Source organism: Chinchilla lanigera, unplaced genomic scaffold (assembly GCF_000276665.1).
Source record: "Chinchilla lanigera isolate Chin_1 unplaced genomic scaffold, ChiLan1.0 scaffold00055, whole genome shotgun sequence".
NCBI classification, from domain to species: Eukaryota; Metazoa; Chordata; class Mammalia; order Rodentia; family Chinchillidae; genus Chinchilla; species Chinchilla lanigera.
The window spans coordinates 15753046-15768917 of record NW_004955456.1 but is presented as its reverse complement, the minus strand read 5'-3'; the positions used below and the strand labels follow the sequence as shown (position 1 = coordinate 15768917).

Below are 15872 nucleotides of genomic sequence, written 5' to 3'. Positions count from 1 at the left end.
CCACTCCCTATGGAGTGGGATAAACTTTTACCACAGCCCGCACGGCCGTGGGCCACTCCCTGAGTCCCCTGGCCCACCCTCCAGCCTGTCCCCTTCTCTACCACCTGTGTCATTGTTGGCCCTGGCATCCGCCTTCCCCTGGAGATAGTGTCTTGTCTGTCTTCCACTGGGCCCCAGGCCTGGCCTGCTTGAAGGAAGAATCCATCCCGTTTCCGTGTGAGCACGGTCTCCATTCTCCAACAGGGAAACTGAGCACCAGGAGGCTCATGACTCGCCCAGGGCCGACTCCAGGCAGAGGTGGGCTGGGTGCACACAGCCAGCAGGACCTGTGTCTTCAGCTGTCCCCAGGGAGGGCTTTTCTTCCCTTTTTGTCACATGAGATCCAATGGCTTTGGGTGACAGCGACAGACCCTCCAGCCCTGGAGATTGGGACTAACCCCCAGCCAGGCTGCAGCCCCCAGCACAGCCCAGGGTCCACCTGCTGGCAGCAGGCCGCTTTTGGGGACCTCACCACCTGCTTTTCATCTCCTGAGACAGGGGATGTTGTGTGGCTCTGAGCTCTGGTGCCCCGGGGTAAAGATCCCACCCAGCCACTTCCACGGCTGGGCAAGATGAAGGCTCCCAGGGTTGCCATGGCAACAGAGTGATGGGATGGCTGTGTAGGCAGGGTCTTTCCCCCAGCCACACTGTCCCCTGTGCCCCACCCCGCTGCGGTCACAGAGCTCCGGGGGAGGTTCCGACCAGCCGGCTCCAGGCCCCTGGGGTCCGTCCCATCCCGGGAGGACCTTCAAAGGACTCAGCCATTCTTGAGCAAGTGCCAGGAGGGAATCTGCTCTTGGAGGCAATTTAGGCAGCCGCACGGGTGGAAGGAATTTGCCATTCCTCTTAACAGCGACCCCGTAGAGATTTATACGAGATTTATACGGGGCCACTGTCCGAAGGCCCCAGTGGATGGATGCTGTGTGCGAAAGGAAATGCCGAGCCTGGCGTCTCGCTGGGCTAATTGCCCTCAATGAGCCGCAGCTGGCTGGGGGAGCCAGCAGGCCAGGGCAGGCCAGCCGCCTGTGCCCCGCCCCCCGGGATCCCCGTCTGCCCGGGCCTGCCTGGGCTCGCTGCCATCACCTTCCAGGTCCACTCGGGGTTCACCAGGAATCCAGGACAGCCAGGAGCACAGCCACCACCAGCCAGGCCCAGGCACAGCCACAGCCTTGGGTCTGCAGCTTCCTTGGGAGCTGGAGGCCCCTGAGACACCGGGGCCCCTGGGCTCCATTCTGCCGACAGGGACACTGAGGCCTAGACATAGGGCAGATCAGTGGAGGCCCAGGGGAAGGTTCTGAACTGAAACAGTGACCTCTTAGAAGCCTAGTGCCTCACAGCTGCCTCCAGAGACTTGTGAGGCTCCTGGTTGGCTCTCTGGGCACTTCCAAGAATGCCAGGCCTGTGTGGGGTGCTGGAGGTACCACAGTGGGCAGAATCCAGCTTGACCTCCATTCCCAGGGGCATACGGCACTGTGGGGAGACAGACACCAGTTACAGAAATATTTGGTGCCCTGAAAGTATTCAGAAGGGGATTCGACCTGTTCTGGACATCTAGGACTAAGTGTGTGTCATTGAGTTGAGCAGAAAGTAGAGATGAATTTGTGAGACTGGGCAAGGGAGGGAGGTGCTAGATGGGAGAGGCTTTCACGGAGCGGGAACAGCATAAGCAAAGGTCCTGTGGCAGAAGGAAACAGGATATTCAGGGAAGAAATGAAGCCATGCAGCTGAGCCAGTAGTTGAGGAACAATGCTTACAGGGCAGAGCAGGACAGGGAGGCAGCAAGGGGTGATTGTACCTTCAGAAAGGTGATCCTAGGTCTGGTTTAGGACAGGTGACCCCTCACATCATGCCTACACAGCATGCAGGACACCAGCCCCAGCCCACCATTCATTCCTCTGGGCCTTGCCTCTGTGTTTGTCTCTGGCTTTCAGGAGCTTCTGTGGCCAACCCTGTGTGTACAGCACCCCAGCAGCCTGGACCAGGGGTTAGGGGCTGGGAAGCCATCTGGGGCCAGGCATCTCGAGAAATAGGGATGCAGAGTCACAGAAGCAGAAGGCTGAGGGTCAGGGGTAGCTGACAGCAGCAGGGAGCCGTGACGCGGGGAGTTGCCAGAGCCTGGCAGCCACCAGCAGCACCACACCTGGCTTCTGCGTCACTAGGTGCCTTGAGGACAAGACAGGGCATCCCTGGTGTTAGTGATCATGTTCAGGTCCTGGGATGGAGAAGGCGGAAGGGAGTGGATGATGGAAGGATGAAGAGACACATGTCTCAGCCTCCTCGCTGAGCCTCAGGGTACCCATGGGCCTCCCCACAGGCCACCCTGTGTCCCCATGAGCCAGGCCCCTGTCTGGCTGTCACGGAGTGGAGCCTCCGGGCTGCTTCTGTGGGATGCAAACAGGTCTGACAGGTTCATTAGCAGCAGAGACAGCTCCGTGCATGATTTCCAGGAAAGCAAAGGTCTTCAAGAGCAAGAGGGAGCCAGGTCTGCGGTGGAGGAGGGAGGGAGCTTCCAGAATCTGTTCCTTGTGTCCTGGGCCAAGAGCTTCAGGGTGACCTCCTGGCCACCTGAGGGACCAACAGGGACCTGCATGTGGCCAGAGGCCCGGAAGCATGCGTGGCTCTTCCCAGAACGCCACTCTTGGTGTCACCCAGCCACAGACCCCGTCCCCACGCTCCGCGGTGTGGGGAGGCAGTGTGAGCCCGGGCTTCTAGGTGCGGACTTCCAGCTCCACCACTGACCTCGGGCAAGCCTCGGTTCCCTTTGCAGTGCACACGCAGACCTTAGCCTGGGGGCTGGCGCTGCTGAGCCCATCAGTTGGCTCACCTCGCCTACCCTGGGCCTATCAAGTCCTCCCACCCTCACGCCTCTCCCTGACTCTGGACTTTTGCTGGATCCTCCACTGCTGTCATCACTCACTAAGGGAGTCCCCCAAGACCCCATGACTCCTCCTGTCCCTGCAACCCCCAGGGCTCTTCATCCTGCCTCCCGATCACGTCTGCTTTTGCCTCTCCCTCGCTCTCTTCAGTAGAGACTTTGCACTAAGCTACACCTGCAGCCCATTTTTATTTTTTGTTTTGAGACAGGATCTCGCTGAGTCACTGAGTTGCCGGGCTGGGCTCAAACTTGCAGTCCACCTGCCTCGGCCTCCCAGAGTGCCAGGATTATAGGTGTGCTGTTGCACCTGATTTTGAGATACACAGTGCACAGGTCTGGGGATACACCCAGACCATCTTTCACTTATGTTTACATCTAAGTCTCGAGGCACTGTGCACAAGAAGGGTGGGGCGAAACTGCTAATGGATTTCTTGTAGGAGTGACAGCAGGTTCTGGATAGTGGTGATGGTTCTAGAACCTCAGCCGTATACTAAAAACCACTCTGAAATGGCAAGCAGTTACCAACTGTCCACACTGAGTGTATTCCTTATGTACTGCAAACATGTACTAATACAATAATAGGAATAAAATGGTGAGTGTTATAGTTTGTGAGTTATACCTCAATAGAGAGGTTTTGCAAGTGTAGAAAAGAATACCCCTTCCTCCTTCAGCGTAGGCTCCATGAGCACTGGCTGCAGGGCGGTCTGGGGCTTATTCTCCCTGCTGCATGAGCTCTCACTGTCACACAGTGGGCCCGCTCTGATGGGCTTTATGGCTGCTGCCATCGAGGATGTGGCCAGTCTCCAAGTCCCTGCACCTGACCCTTGATGTGCCTTTGAAGAACATTCCTGATGGCACACGGCTAGGTGTGGAATTGCTGCTTGGCATATGCGTGGGCTTAACTTGAATAGATTTGCCAAATAGCATCCCACCGTGGATGACCTGCCTCACACCCCGCCGAGGGTCCTGGTGGCTCCTCCTCCTCACCAGCACAGCCTTTAATTTAGCCATTCAGATGAACGGGTACCATGTTGTATTTTTAATTTGCCATTTGCTTATAAGGAAAGAGGCTTGGCATCTGTGTAAATGAACTTTTTTGTCACCTATCTGGTTGGTTTTTTTTTAATCTTTGTATGTTGTTGTTGTTGGTGGTGGTGGTGGTGTTTTGTGGTACTGGAGATTGAACCCAGGATCTTTGAACTGAGCTACACCTCAGCAGCTCAGTAATAAAGAGGAAGGACTTTCCTCTTTATTTTGAGACAGGATCTTGCTAAGTCACTAGGTTGCCCAGGCTGGGCTTCAAATTGTGATCCTCCTGCCTCTGTCTCCCAGAGTGGTGGGATTGTAGGTGTGCCCCACCGTGCCCCACTTCATCTTTCTATTATTTATCTGCAGGATTTATATTCTGGACATCGGATCTTTGCAAGGATCTCTGTGTTGCCAATATCTTCTCCCACCCTTTGGCTTGTCTGTACTCATTCTTAACTGCATTTTTGGTTGGCAGAAGTTTTTAATTTCAATGAAATCCGATTTACCCACTTTTTATTTTATGTTTAGTCCCATATGTGTCCTGGTTAAGAAATCTTTGCTTACCCTTGAATGTCTTTTGAATCTGTCCCTCCACTTCTGTCCAGCTCCTGGCTGCCAGGTGCCTCCTGTTCCACTCCCCCTGTCCCCACTGATGTCCTGCCCCGCTTTCTGTCCTCTCCACCCATCTTCCTCCCTGCAGCCCATGTGGCCCTCTTGCCCACAGACAGGCCTGGTTCCTCTTGTGCAGTCCCTGGGACTGGCAAGACCCTGGCACACACTAGGTACTCAGTAAATGCTGCATAAATGGAGGCAATGTTCTGCAGCCCAGCTGGGGACCATTAAAACTGTCAATTAGTTCTAAACACCAGCTCATCGGGAACAGTTTGAGCAGAGCCAGGGAACCAAAACGTTTTGGAAAAACCAACATGATAGGAATGTTCGCTGTCTCCCCAGCCGGAGCGCTCAGCACGCAAACTCAGACCTTCGCGTGATTTATTCTTGCTTTACCCCAACCTGTGGGTCAGGGGGAGCCTCCCCAGTGCCCACAGGCTAAAGGAGCCCCCACTGACTCTGAATGCAGGGAAGACCCTTGTCTCCTAGTCTTTCTCTTCGCCGTGCGTGATGACGTAGCACAGGTTCCTGTAGTCCAGGTTGCCACATACATCTGGTGGGAAAGCTGCAAACATCTGTTTGACCTGAGGAGGGGGCAAGGAGGCAGGCTGGACCAGCGATGACTGGGGTCAGAGTGGGGACCCTCGGTGCCCTGAGAGCCACACTCACCTCCTCCTCGCTGAATCGGTCTGCCTGGGTCATGAGCCTCTCCTTTATGCTGCTCAAAGAAAGAAGCAGTCACGTCCAGGGAAAAGGCAGATCCCAGGGGTGAGGGGGTGGCAGGGCCAGCCTGGGGCTGACACCCAAGCCCCCAGCAGCTCTCTGAGCCCGGCTGCCTCTTTTACGAGCCAGGCTCTCCACCAGCCTTGGGTGGGGACCAAACAGAATGACCTTGAGACCCCATCGAGACCTTAGGGCCACTGATTCCCATGGTTTGCCGACGATCAACCTTAGGGTCACTGAGGGGGACACTCGGGCCCCTGAAGCCTCTTGTCTTGGTCTTGGTACACTGTCTTGCAGCTTGTGACTTTCGCTGACGTCTGTACGGCATTGCACTGACCACAGGAAGCTCACCCTTGGTCAAGGGCACACGGGAAGGCCGGCCACAGCTGGGGGATCTTGGGCCTTAGCTCTCCCAGACCTGGGAAATGACTACTCTGATCCTCCTTTATGTAGGGGAAACTGAGGCTCAGGTCATCTTAGGACTTGCCAGATGTCCCACAGTGAGGCAGTGCCAGGCGGGGCCTGTACCACTTGGCATTTAGGAGAGCAGCTGGTCACAGTCACCAGAGTCACCTGGGACCACAGGAGCCACACAAGGGAACGGTACCTGCTGGAGCTTGGGGCCCTTGTAGGGCTTAAGGGGGAGCTCGGTGGACAGGGATGGGATCTGAGGGCTGAGCGGCCCCATGCACTGCAGTGTCCTCTGGCGCCGCTGAGGACCAACACACATTTTCCATTATTTATGTTACGCAGGACAGTCACAGTTTCCAACTCCCCAGGCTGGGGACTTTTCACAGACTTGGTTTCAACCAGCTCTTCCTCTGCGGCCTGTCTGGCCAGCGGCCACATCATCCGGGTCCTATGGCCCAGGACGGCGCCTTCCATTCCCAAATTGGGTCCCCAACCCTGTCCTCAAGCTGGGAGGAGACAGCAGAGGGGCTGTCCCAGGCCCTGCTCCCTGAAATGGAGATGGAAACCCCAGACTGCAAGGGGGTAAAAGGCAGGAGGCTTCCGCGTGAGATGCGCACGCAGTCCCTTCACAGCCCGGGAGTCTGATGGACCCTGCCCCTCAGGAGCAGGTGCTGATGGCAGCGGGACTCCCCACAACCTCACATCCAGAAGCCTGTGTCTGGTGGACACAGCCAGGCTCAGAAGGGATCCCCAGGGTGCTGGGCAGCGAGCCAGTCACTGTCACCCTGGGTCCCTGCTCCCAAGGGAGAGGGTCCCAGCCCCCGTACCCACTCCTGGGGCAGCACCCACCTTCATGAAGCCATCCCACGGGCTGCACACGGCCACCTCCCCTGCCCTACCTCCATCCCCGGACCTACTCAGGCTGTGACTGGCATCCAGCTCAGTCCTCGCCACACCCTAGGTCCCCTGAGCACTGTCAGCTGCCTTTTTACTGACCCACTTGCCCCCTGCCATCCCAACACCCCTGGGCCCTCCTTGAAGCTACAACCCTCTCAGCTCCTCCTCCAGGCTGGCCTGCAGGTTGCCTCAGCCAGCACTTTCTGGGCTCTCCCATGCTCCCAGGGCAGCCCTGCCCCACACAGCCCCTGTCCATGTCCCTGTGCTCCACCCCCCACCCCCTTCCACCCACACCCTCCAGCTTCCAGTCCACAGGTGTCAAGCCTCAGCCCTTTGCATGCTCTGTTCCACATCTAAAATGCTGTTCCTGCCCTGTACAATCTTCTTCAAGTGCCACCTCTGTCCCCACCCCATTCCCACCACTGGGAAGCCCTCCTTGAATGGCCTGCACTTCCTGTCCACTTCAGAGGGGGACACCAAGGTCTGGGCCAGAGAAGGGACATTAGAAGTCCTGGCCGGATGCTGCTCAAGCTCAGCAGAGTTCTGGGTGGAAGAGGAGACTGGGCTGCCACCCACCTGGCCCAGGCCACCTCATGCATCCTCTGAGCCCTTGGGGAGTGAAGCCCTGGGAGACCAGGGGACTCACAAGTCAGCCTTGACGAACCCTTTCCCCTCGGTGTCGAACACCTTGAAGGCGTGGAGAATGGTCTCCTCCGGGTCCGTGCCTACAAGCAACACACAGGGTGGATGGAGAGGCAGGTAAAGGGCCCCGCAGAGACAGCTGCCATGGTCTCTGACTCCACTCCACAGAGGCCAAGCCCCACTTGATACAAAAGAAGGAAAATTTCGGAGAAACAAGTGAGAGTAACGGCACACAAGGCACTGCACACACGGACTCATGAGCAACCTGCACACCTGTACGTGGACACCCTAGTTGCTATGTTCTTAACCCTCCTGACAATTGCTCCTATTTTACAGATGAAGAAACTGAGGCTCAGAGAGGTTATAGTATTTGCCTTGCCAAGTTCTTGAAACTGATATGGCTACAGCATTGGTGAGACTGGGGGCAGCAGCTCTGGGGTCGCACTCATTACCCACTGCGCACAGAGGCTGTGAGTGAAGGAGAAAGATCTCTGTACTTGGGGGCTGAGGCTGGAGCTAGCACAGCCCACTGGAGGGGTCTTCAATATTGTCCCAGCCGGAAGTGGCGGGGGGTGGTAGGGTGGGTGGCAGCGCAGCCAGCCCAGGGCCGGTCATCACTTTCATGGCTTTGGGAAAAGCTGCATCAGAATAAATGCTTCTGTTTTTTGTGTTTTGTTGTGTTTTGTTGGGGTGGGCGGAGTTATGGGGCTCGAACTCAGGACCTCACATTTGCCAGGCAGGCGCTGAGCCACTGAGCTAAATCCCCAGCCCCTAACAAATGTTTCTGAATCCCACAGTGGGCTTGAATACCCTGCACCCTTGTTGTTCTGATGGGGAAACTGAGGCCCAGCACAAGGAAGAGACTGCGTGAATGGCAAGTAACCTGACGACCCTCGCCTGGACCTCTTTCCCCTGTCGCAGCTCACCTTGGGCCTGGGAGGCCTCCTTCGTTTCCCCACGGCTCCCAGTCGCAGGGACGGAGGCGGTGTTTGCTGCCCCCCATGTGACCAGCTGGATAATGCACCATGGCTGGACTTTGACACACATCAGTGAGTCGTGCTGCAAACAGCCTCAGTGCTCTGCCAGGCTCCAGGCCTGCAGCTTGGCCACCGACCTGAGGGAGACCCGAGAACCCTGGATAGTAAACACCATGCCCCTGACTTATCACAGAGGACAGTGAGGCTTAGCGGGGTTCTGAGACCCCACTAATAAGGGAAGGGAGGATTTAACCCACTTCTGTGAATACCCAGAATGCCCTGTTTCTTCCACCAAGCTTCAGCCAACCAGACAGGTCATGGCCACCTATGCTCCCCGCCAGACTGGATCGGGACCATCTCTCTCCCCATCAGACTGGAAGCTCATCCAGAACAAGAAAGGCAGCGTCCAAGTCACTCGGTCTCTGAGGCTGCCCAGGTGGGACAGAGCCCGACCTGTGCTGGCTGTGCCAGCCCAGGAGCTACGGGAGGGTGCAGATGGGGCTTCCTCCACAAGGACAGCGGAGGCTGAGCCCAGGCCGGCCGGGCTGGGAAGAATGGAGTGATCAGAGGACGGCGACGGGGCACTGTAATGTCTCTGCTCCTGAGGCCCCAGCCTCCCAGACTTCAGCAATTAACTGAAAATTCCCAGTGACTTTGAAGAGGCCTCACAGCTGGGGCCGGTTTGTGATGGGCGCCCACAGCCCTGGGTGGACCAGGCCCGGCTGGCGGCCCCTCACCTCGCTGGCCACTCCCTGTGTGGGGGCTGGGAGGGCCAGGCGCGCGGTCCCCAGAGAGGGCCTCTGCTCCAGGCCTGTGGACCTCATAAAATGGGCTGCAGAGTGGCTGCTTCCCGTCCCAGGGAATCTCACGACAAAGTCTCCCTGTCCCAATTAGTGGGATAAGGCGGTGCCCACCCCAGCCCCTGCCCTCCTGGCTGCTGGCCTGTCACGCAGGCTTAGCCACATTCGCATGACAGGCCAGGGGCCCCTCCAGAGGTGAGAAAAAGCTGCAGCCCTGCAGGCCCCTGGGTCACCACTCCAGCTCAGCCACAAGCAGGAGCCTGCACCTTCCCCAGTCTGTCAATAGGCTGTGGCCATCCAGAGAACCTTGGAGCTCAGGTCTCAGCTCTTCCAGGCTTAAGCTGCAGCCTCTCAGGACCCTACTTTCCCTGGCTGTAAAATGGGACTGGTGGCTTGGCATGGTGGCACACACGTGTAATCCCAGCACTTTGGGAGGCTGAGGCAGGACCATCGCAAGTTCAAGCCCTTCCTGGGCAATTTAGGGAGACCCTGTCTCAAAATTTAAAATGAAAAAAGGGCTGGGGAATATAGCAAAGAGCCTGGATCCAATCTCCAGTACTACAAAAAAAAAAAAATGGAGGGCAAGCTCCTGCTCCCTTTGGAGCTACTAGGTGGAGCCACCCAGGTCCCCCCGGCCGTGCTTGCCCTGGAGTTCCTCCGGGAGGTGGACACGGGCCTGGAAACAATCCCTAGCAGCTGCCATGGGCCCCTGGCACTCCTGGTCAACTATGCAGTCCCAAGTTCAGAGCCTGCCCCAGAGAGGGCGCTCAGCCTCCCAGCCCCAGCGTCCTTGCCTCTCACCCCCAGAGGGACCACAGGCCTCCTTCTGGCTCTGCCATCTGCTAGATGCTGAGTGTCCCTATCAGAGGAAGGCAGAGAGCCCGGGGTAGGCAGGGGATGAGGGGATCCTGTGACCTTGAGGCAGACGTGGGAGTCAGGCAGCCACTGGGGGCTGGGAGACAAAGAGCAGTTTCTCCCCTGGGGCCTCAGAGTGCCTGGCCCGGCTAGATTTCAGACTTCTGGACACCAGAATACAGTTCTGATGTTTGGGGCCACCACATGTGTGGTCATTTATCACAGCAGCTTTGGAATAAATCCCCATTTTGCAGACTAAAAATGGAGGTGCAAAGAGCAGACAAATCTACCCAAGGTCAGTCTGGGGTCACCCTGGGGTCACCCTGCTCTTATTTCCCATCCTGTGGGTGGCCAGGTCTTGACATCAGACCAGGCTAAGGCAGGGAGCACATCAGATGGCAGCAAGTGACAGTGGGTAACAAGAGTGTCCACCTCTGGGGCCACAGCCCGGGCAGGTGTTTCCTTCCAGCCACAGAACTCTGGAGCTCTGAGGCTGTCATTAGAGGGGACCTCCAAGGCCCAGCAGAGAAAGAGCACAGGGAGAAAGAGGCCCTCATGCTGTGTCGGCAGATGATAGCAGCTAGAGCCTGCGTCCAGGCTCAGGCTCCAGGGGAGCCACTTGTTTGCTGGGGCACTGGGGCAGGTGTCATAACCTCTCTGAGCCTCCTTTGAGTCTTATTTTGGAAAAGCAGCTCCCTGGTCTTTTCTTGGGGGCTGCGGTGACCGTGTCACGGGATGAGGTGAGTAACCCGTCCAGTGCTGGGGTTGTCACTGTCACCCCTTCCCCCACATCACCCCTCTGCCTGCGTTCCACTGGCAGGGGCATCGAAGCACAGCAAAGGGGAGACAGGAGCAGGGGAGGTGGGGCACTGCCCTTGGGGTGAGCAACTGAGGCAGGGCCCCGGGATGCTGTATGCACCCGGAAGCTGGCATCTGGGACCCCGCTGTGTTCCTGCCCGTGTCTATGTACAAGTGTCAGGGCTCACAGGGTGCAGGGGACATGCTTACACCCAGCCGCAGAGTCCTGGCCCTTGAGCCACTCACCCTTGAGCTTCTCCCCAAACATGGTCAGGAAGACGGTAAAGTTGATGGGCCCGGGAGCCTCCTTCACCATGGCCTCCAGCTCCTCGTTCTTGACATTGATGCGGCCTGGGGAGGGCAGTAAGGGGGGATCCAGGAACAAGAAGGGGCCCAAGGGACCTTGCAAGAGGCAGCTGAAGACAGTCCTCCAGTCTCCCAGCTCTACTGTCCCACCCACCCCACGCAGACCTGAAACCTTGGTCCATGTGGGGGACCTGCAGGCACCATTGGCCCAAAGTCTGCATGGGATTGTCCCCAACCTCACCCCTGCTGCCACCTCCACCTCAGATTCCCTGGAAAGGAGACCAAATGGATCCTTAGCTCCCTTTTGCAGACTGGGAGACTGAGGCACAAAGAAACAAATAGGGGTACAGAGCTGCCTGGGGCTCATGCACCCCTGGAGGTGGGAACTTTGGATTCTTTGGGGTCCCAATGGACACTCTGATCCCTGGGGCTCGTGGCCCAGCCAGAGGTGACCTGGTGATGTCTCTTCTCCCACCCAACCCCACTGGCACCTCAAGTTCCCTCCCTGGCAGCTGACCCCCCTTGGCCCCTTATCACCCCCAGGCCTTTGCCCAGGCTGTCCCTGCCCCTGGAGTGACCTCACTTCCCAGCTCTTGCTCTCACACCTGGGAACCTCGCCCACCTTCCACGCGGGCCCCTCCTCTGCATCCTTTGGCTCATGACCCTCCCTCTCTGCAGCCACACTCTTGCCTGGTGGCCTGGGCTCTGTCCCTCCCCAAGCTTCCCCAGCTGGGCCACCCACCCAGTGCAGCAAAGGTGTCTCTCAGGTCCTCTTTGTCGATGAAGCCGTCCCGGTTCTGGTCCATGATGGTGAAGGCCTGACAGAGACATTGGTGCTGAGCAGACATTAGCCTGCCCCGCTCAGCTAAACTGGCACCATCCCTCTGGGGCTGTCCCCTGCCCACTGCTGCCCCCAGGGACCTCAGCACAGGCTCCTTCAGCCACCCAGCCACCCAGCTTAGTAGGCACAGCAGGCTGCCAGCAGCTCTTATTTACGGAGGGAAACTGAGGCTCAGAGAGAGAACGGCATTGGCTGAGGTCACCCAGAAGGCACAGACTCAGGTACAGACAGGAACGGACTGCCCACAGGCTGCAGGTCACATCCTCAGGCTCCGAAGCACACCATGGTCCCCTGAGGACCAACTCTGTTCCCGGCTTTCGTCACCATGTCCCTGCGTTCCTCTAATCCTCCCGTGGCCCCAGGGACAGTGACTGACCTCCTTAAACTCCTGGATCTGCGACTGGTCGAACATGGAGAAGACATTAGAGCTGGCCCCGCCTTCCACTCTCTTCCGGGCTCTCCGGGGTGCCTGTGAGGGGGCAGGGAGGCCTTGTGTGGTGGCATGGAGGGGACACTTGTTCTATCCTCAAGCCTTGCATGAGGTGCCCCGTCCCCTCCCCCGCCATCCTCACCGCAGCTGTGGTCTCGCCTTGCCCAGATGCAAAAGCTTCCTGAGTGTTCTCAGGAGCACGACTGGTGTCTTTGTCCCGCAAAATCTGTCCCTCTCCTCATTCCCAGATTTTCTTCTGCCTCCCGCCTGGGTCCCTTCTCACCCCAACCCCACTTTGAGCCACCTTCCCCCAGTGACTGCTCCTGTACCCACACTCAGAAAGACTCCCCATCCTTCTACCTGGAAGAATCCTGCACTTTCAGCTCCTCTGCCCGGTCTGAGAACCCTTTTCTGGCCCCTCAGTCATGCATTCTCTCTGTTCTGAAACTGTCACCTGCCGTAGCACAAGCCATACTGTTCTGCCATTTCTCTCCCTTTCTGTCTCCCTAACTAAGTGGAGACCCCAACAGCGAGGCCCATTCTGTACTGTCTCTGACCTCTCCATCCCACCCCACACCTGGCCAACAGTGGGGATCGTGCCATTTTGGGGAACAGCTGCCCAGGGCCCAGGTTCCACCTACATGGCGGGTAAAGCAGCTGCCTCCCACTTGGAGCCGTCCCCATGTCTGGCTGGCCTCCTGCCACCTTTTCAGGATGGCATGGTGCCTGAGGGCAGCCACTGGACACTCGCTGAAAGCTCTAAGTCCCCAGGAACCCCTGAAGTCTGTCCTTCAGCAGCCGGCATTGTAGACCGCAGTCCCGGGGTCCCTCAAATTGGCCTTGATGGGGGAAGAAAGCTACCCAGGTGTCCCCAAGAGAGAGGCGAAGGCACAGCTCCCACCCCTAGGTCAGCCAGCACCGCCCTCTGCCAAGCCCTTGTCTGGACCCCCAGCCTGAGCTCCCCCTCTGCCCTGCCCTGCACCCCAGTGCCTGTGTGGTCTCCCCTGCCTCCACCCAGCCCTCACCCCCACTTCCCTCCGGCTCCGCGGCCTTCATCGGAGCAGCAGCACCCGGCTGACTTATAATTAGCTTTTACTGGGTGCTTTGTCTCCGCTAATCCTTTGAAAGGGGGCTGGCAGTGCGGCTGGGATGTTAGGGTGCTGTAAAACCTCTGTAATATTTATAAATCCCTGCAGACAGCATAAAGAAAAGAACTTCCCTGCGGAGTTCAGCTCGCATAATTACATATACATTTCCCTCTGATTAATAAAAAATGATCACTTCCGTCTGGGGGATATTCTGCCTTTTCTCGCTCAGATCTAGCCTCAGCCTCGACTCTCCCCACCTCCACCCCACCCCAGCCTCTCAAGTCCACCTCCCTCTGCACAGGCCGCCCTGCTGTGGTCCAGAGCTCTTTGAGGGGGGGCTATGAGGCCTGGGCCCTGGCTGTCTTGCGAATTCTCCTCTATAATGGGCACCTGAAAAGTAAGATCCCCTGAAAGGAGCATCCCAGGAAAGATGTGGGCCACAAGACCTGAGTTCTAATCCTGAACTCAGGATTAATTGCTGTTCTCAGCCTCTGTGATGTTGAGAAATGCACTTTCTTCTCTGAGCCTCAGTTTCCCCACTGATAAAACCAAGAGAATGTCCGCCTCAAAGCATCAGGACATTTGCTGAATACCTGTGTCCAGTACTTGGTTCCTGGGACCCAGAGCTGAATCAAAACCTGTCCTTGTCCCCAGGGAACTCACAGTCCAGCTGCAGACAGGTGACCACAGAGGATGACAGAGGAGGTACAGGTGCCTAGTTTGATTCAGGCCAGGAGGGACTCATGGGGGTGGGAAGTAAGACATAGGCCTCAAAGAACAGTAAGATTGAGAGCCTGCAGGGGACTGCAGGGGCTGGAGCACAAGGACAGGGACAGGGGCAGGTGAGTCCCGTGGAGCACAAAGGGCAGAGGCCGGATGAGTGTGCTGTCTAGAATACTGACCCCAGGCCCCAGCAGCAGCCAGGTCTGCTCAGCTTCCACCATGAAGCCTCCAAGCCTGGCTCACTTGTCTCCCTCCCCCTCCCGATCCTCATTTCCCCCCACTTTGACCTCAGCAGCCCCCACTGAGTCCAGAAAAGCAGAGACCCCAGGCACAACCTACATGGATGAGCTGGCTACCCTTAGAGATCAGATGAAGCCAGACCGAGAAGAGGAGCAGGCCAAGGTCAAGACCAAAGCAGAGGTGAGTTCAGGCACGAGGTGAAGGTTAAAATCACACAGAAATCACACAGGATGACAGCAGAGTAAGGAATGCTGAGACTGAGGCTGGAGCTGGGAGGATGACCGCAGGGGCAGGAGGGAGGGGTCTGCAGCTCCGAAGCTGGGGAGCTGAGCTCCCAAAGGGACAGCAGAGGTGCAGGGAGGGTGGCCCCAGCTTACCATGGTCTGGAGTGCTCCCTGGAGCTGCAGCGGAGCTAGGACCACTGGGGAGCAGCTCCTTAAATAGTGCTCCTCAGGGCCCGGCACTGCTCCAGGTCCAGACAGCAGTTTGGAAGGTGACCAAGGACAGGATGGGCACCTCCCTGCCAGGCATCTCCTCAGGACCATTGGGAGTGGGCAGGATTGTGGGACTGTTGGGCAGAAACCACTGATCTAGAGACTGCCTAAGCCCGGAGGATCTCCGTGAGCACCGGGCCAACTGTTTTCTCTCCAGCCAGGGGACCAGCACTCAGGAAGGGGCCAGAGGCCAAGGGCCTGCAGTAAGTCAAGACCTAAACCAGCTGGGAAACCTTGGCTTTGGGCCGTGGAGGGCAGGGCCACCCACACCAGCTGGGCACACACAGGGCCTGAACTTGACCCGACTCTTTGAGCTGAGGAGTTTTGGATGGGATGGCAACCCCTCGAAGCCCCAGTCCTCTCATGGGATGGGGGAACAGACATCTGACACCCGCCCAGTTCACTCACGGACTCATGGCGACAGTTTCTGCCCCCGTCTGGCCTCAACCAATGTGGCTACAGTTGTCCCCCGGTATCTGTGGGCAACTGTCTCCAGAAGGAACCTCTGGGGTACCCAGACTCGAGGGTGCTCAGGCGCTTATATAAATGGCGTAGTGCTTGCATAGAACCTGAGCGCCTCTCACACGTTCTAAACCTTATGGATGACTTCTAATACCTGATACCATGGGAATGCTGCGTAAATAGCTGCTGGACCATTGTGTAGAGAAAGAGCCTGCACCTGTTCCGCACAGGCACAATCATTTTTCCTAGCATCTCCCACCCACTGCTGCTTTACCCTTGGCTGCCGAATCCACGGCTGCAGGGCCCATCAGATTGCCCTGTGTCAGCAGGGACGCTGCTGCCCGCCCCTCCCCCAGGGAACCATTCAGGGCTTAAAAATGCTCAAGGTGTGGAGAGAGTAAAGAAACAAGGAAAATGAGAGAGAACTGAAAACTTGGTCTCAGTCCGCCCTGCCCCCTCCCTGCAACCCCACCCTGGTTGGGGCTGCAGCCAAAATATCTCCCCCACATGTGCCCGGCAGAGCCCCCACCTGGCCCCAGAAAGCTCCTCCAGGTCCAGGCCAGCCCTGGTGGCTCCGGTGTGCCCCCTCTGTCCATCTGGCCATGTTGGCTGCTGCATGGGAACGGCATA

The 15872-nt window shown here is 57.7% G+C and overlaps 1 protein-coding gene across 1 annotated transcript; it reads right to left on the bottom strand.

Moving 5' to 3' along the window:
- Positions 1-4930: 4930 nt before the first annotated feature.
- On the bottom strand, positions 4931-14684 carry Myl10 (myosin, light chain 10, regulatory). Its single transcript, XM_005396852.1, has 7 exons — positions 14664-14684; positions 12182-12274; positions 11707-11782; positions 10905-11009; positions 7233-7311; positions 5225-5273; positions 4931-5139 (listed from the first exon to the last, which is right to left on the bottom strand). The coding sequence occupies exons 1-7, from the start codon at positions 14664-14666 to the stop codon at positions 5041-5043; spliced, it is 504 nt and encodes a 167-aa protein (XP_005396909.1). The 5' UTR covers positions 14667-14684; the 3' UTR covers positions 4931-5040.
- Positions 14685-15872: the final 1188 nt, after the last annotated feature.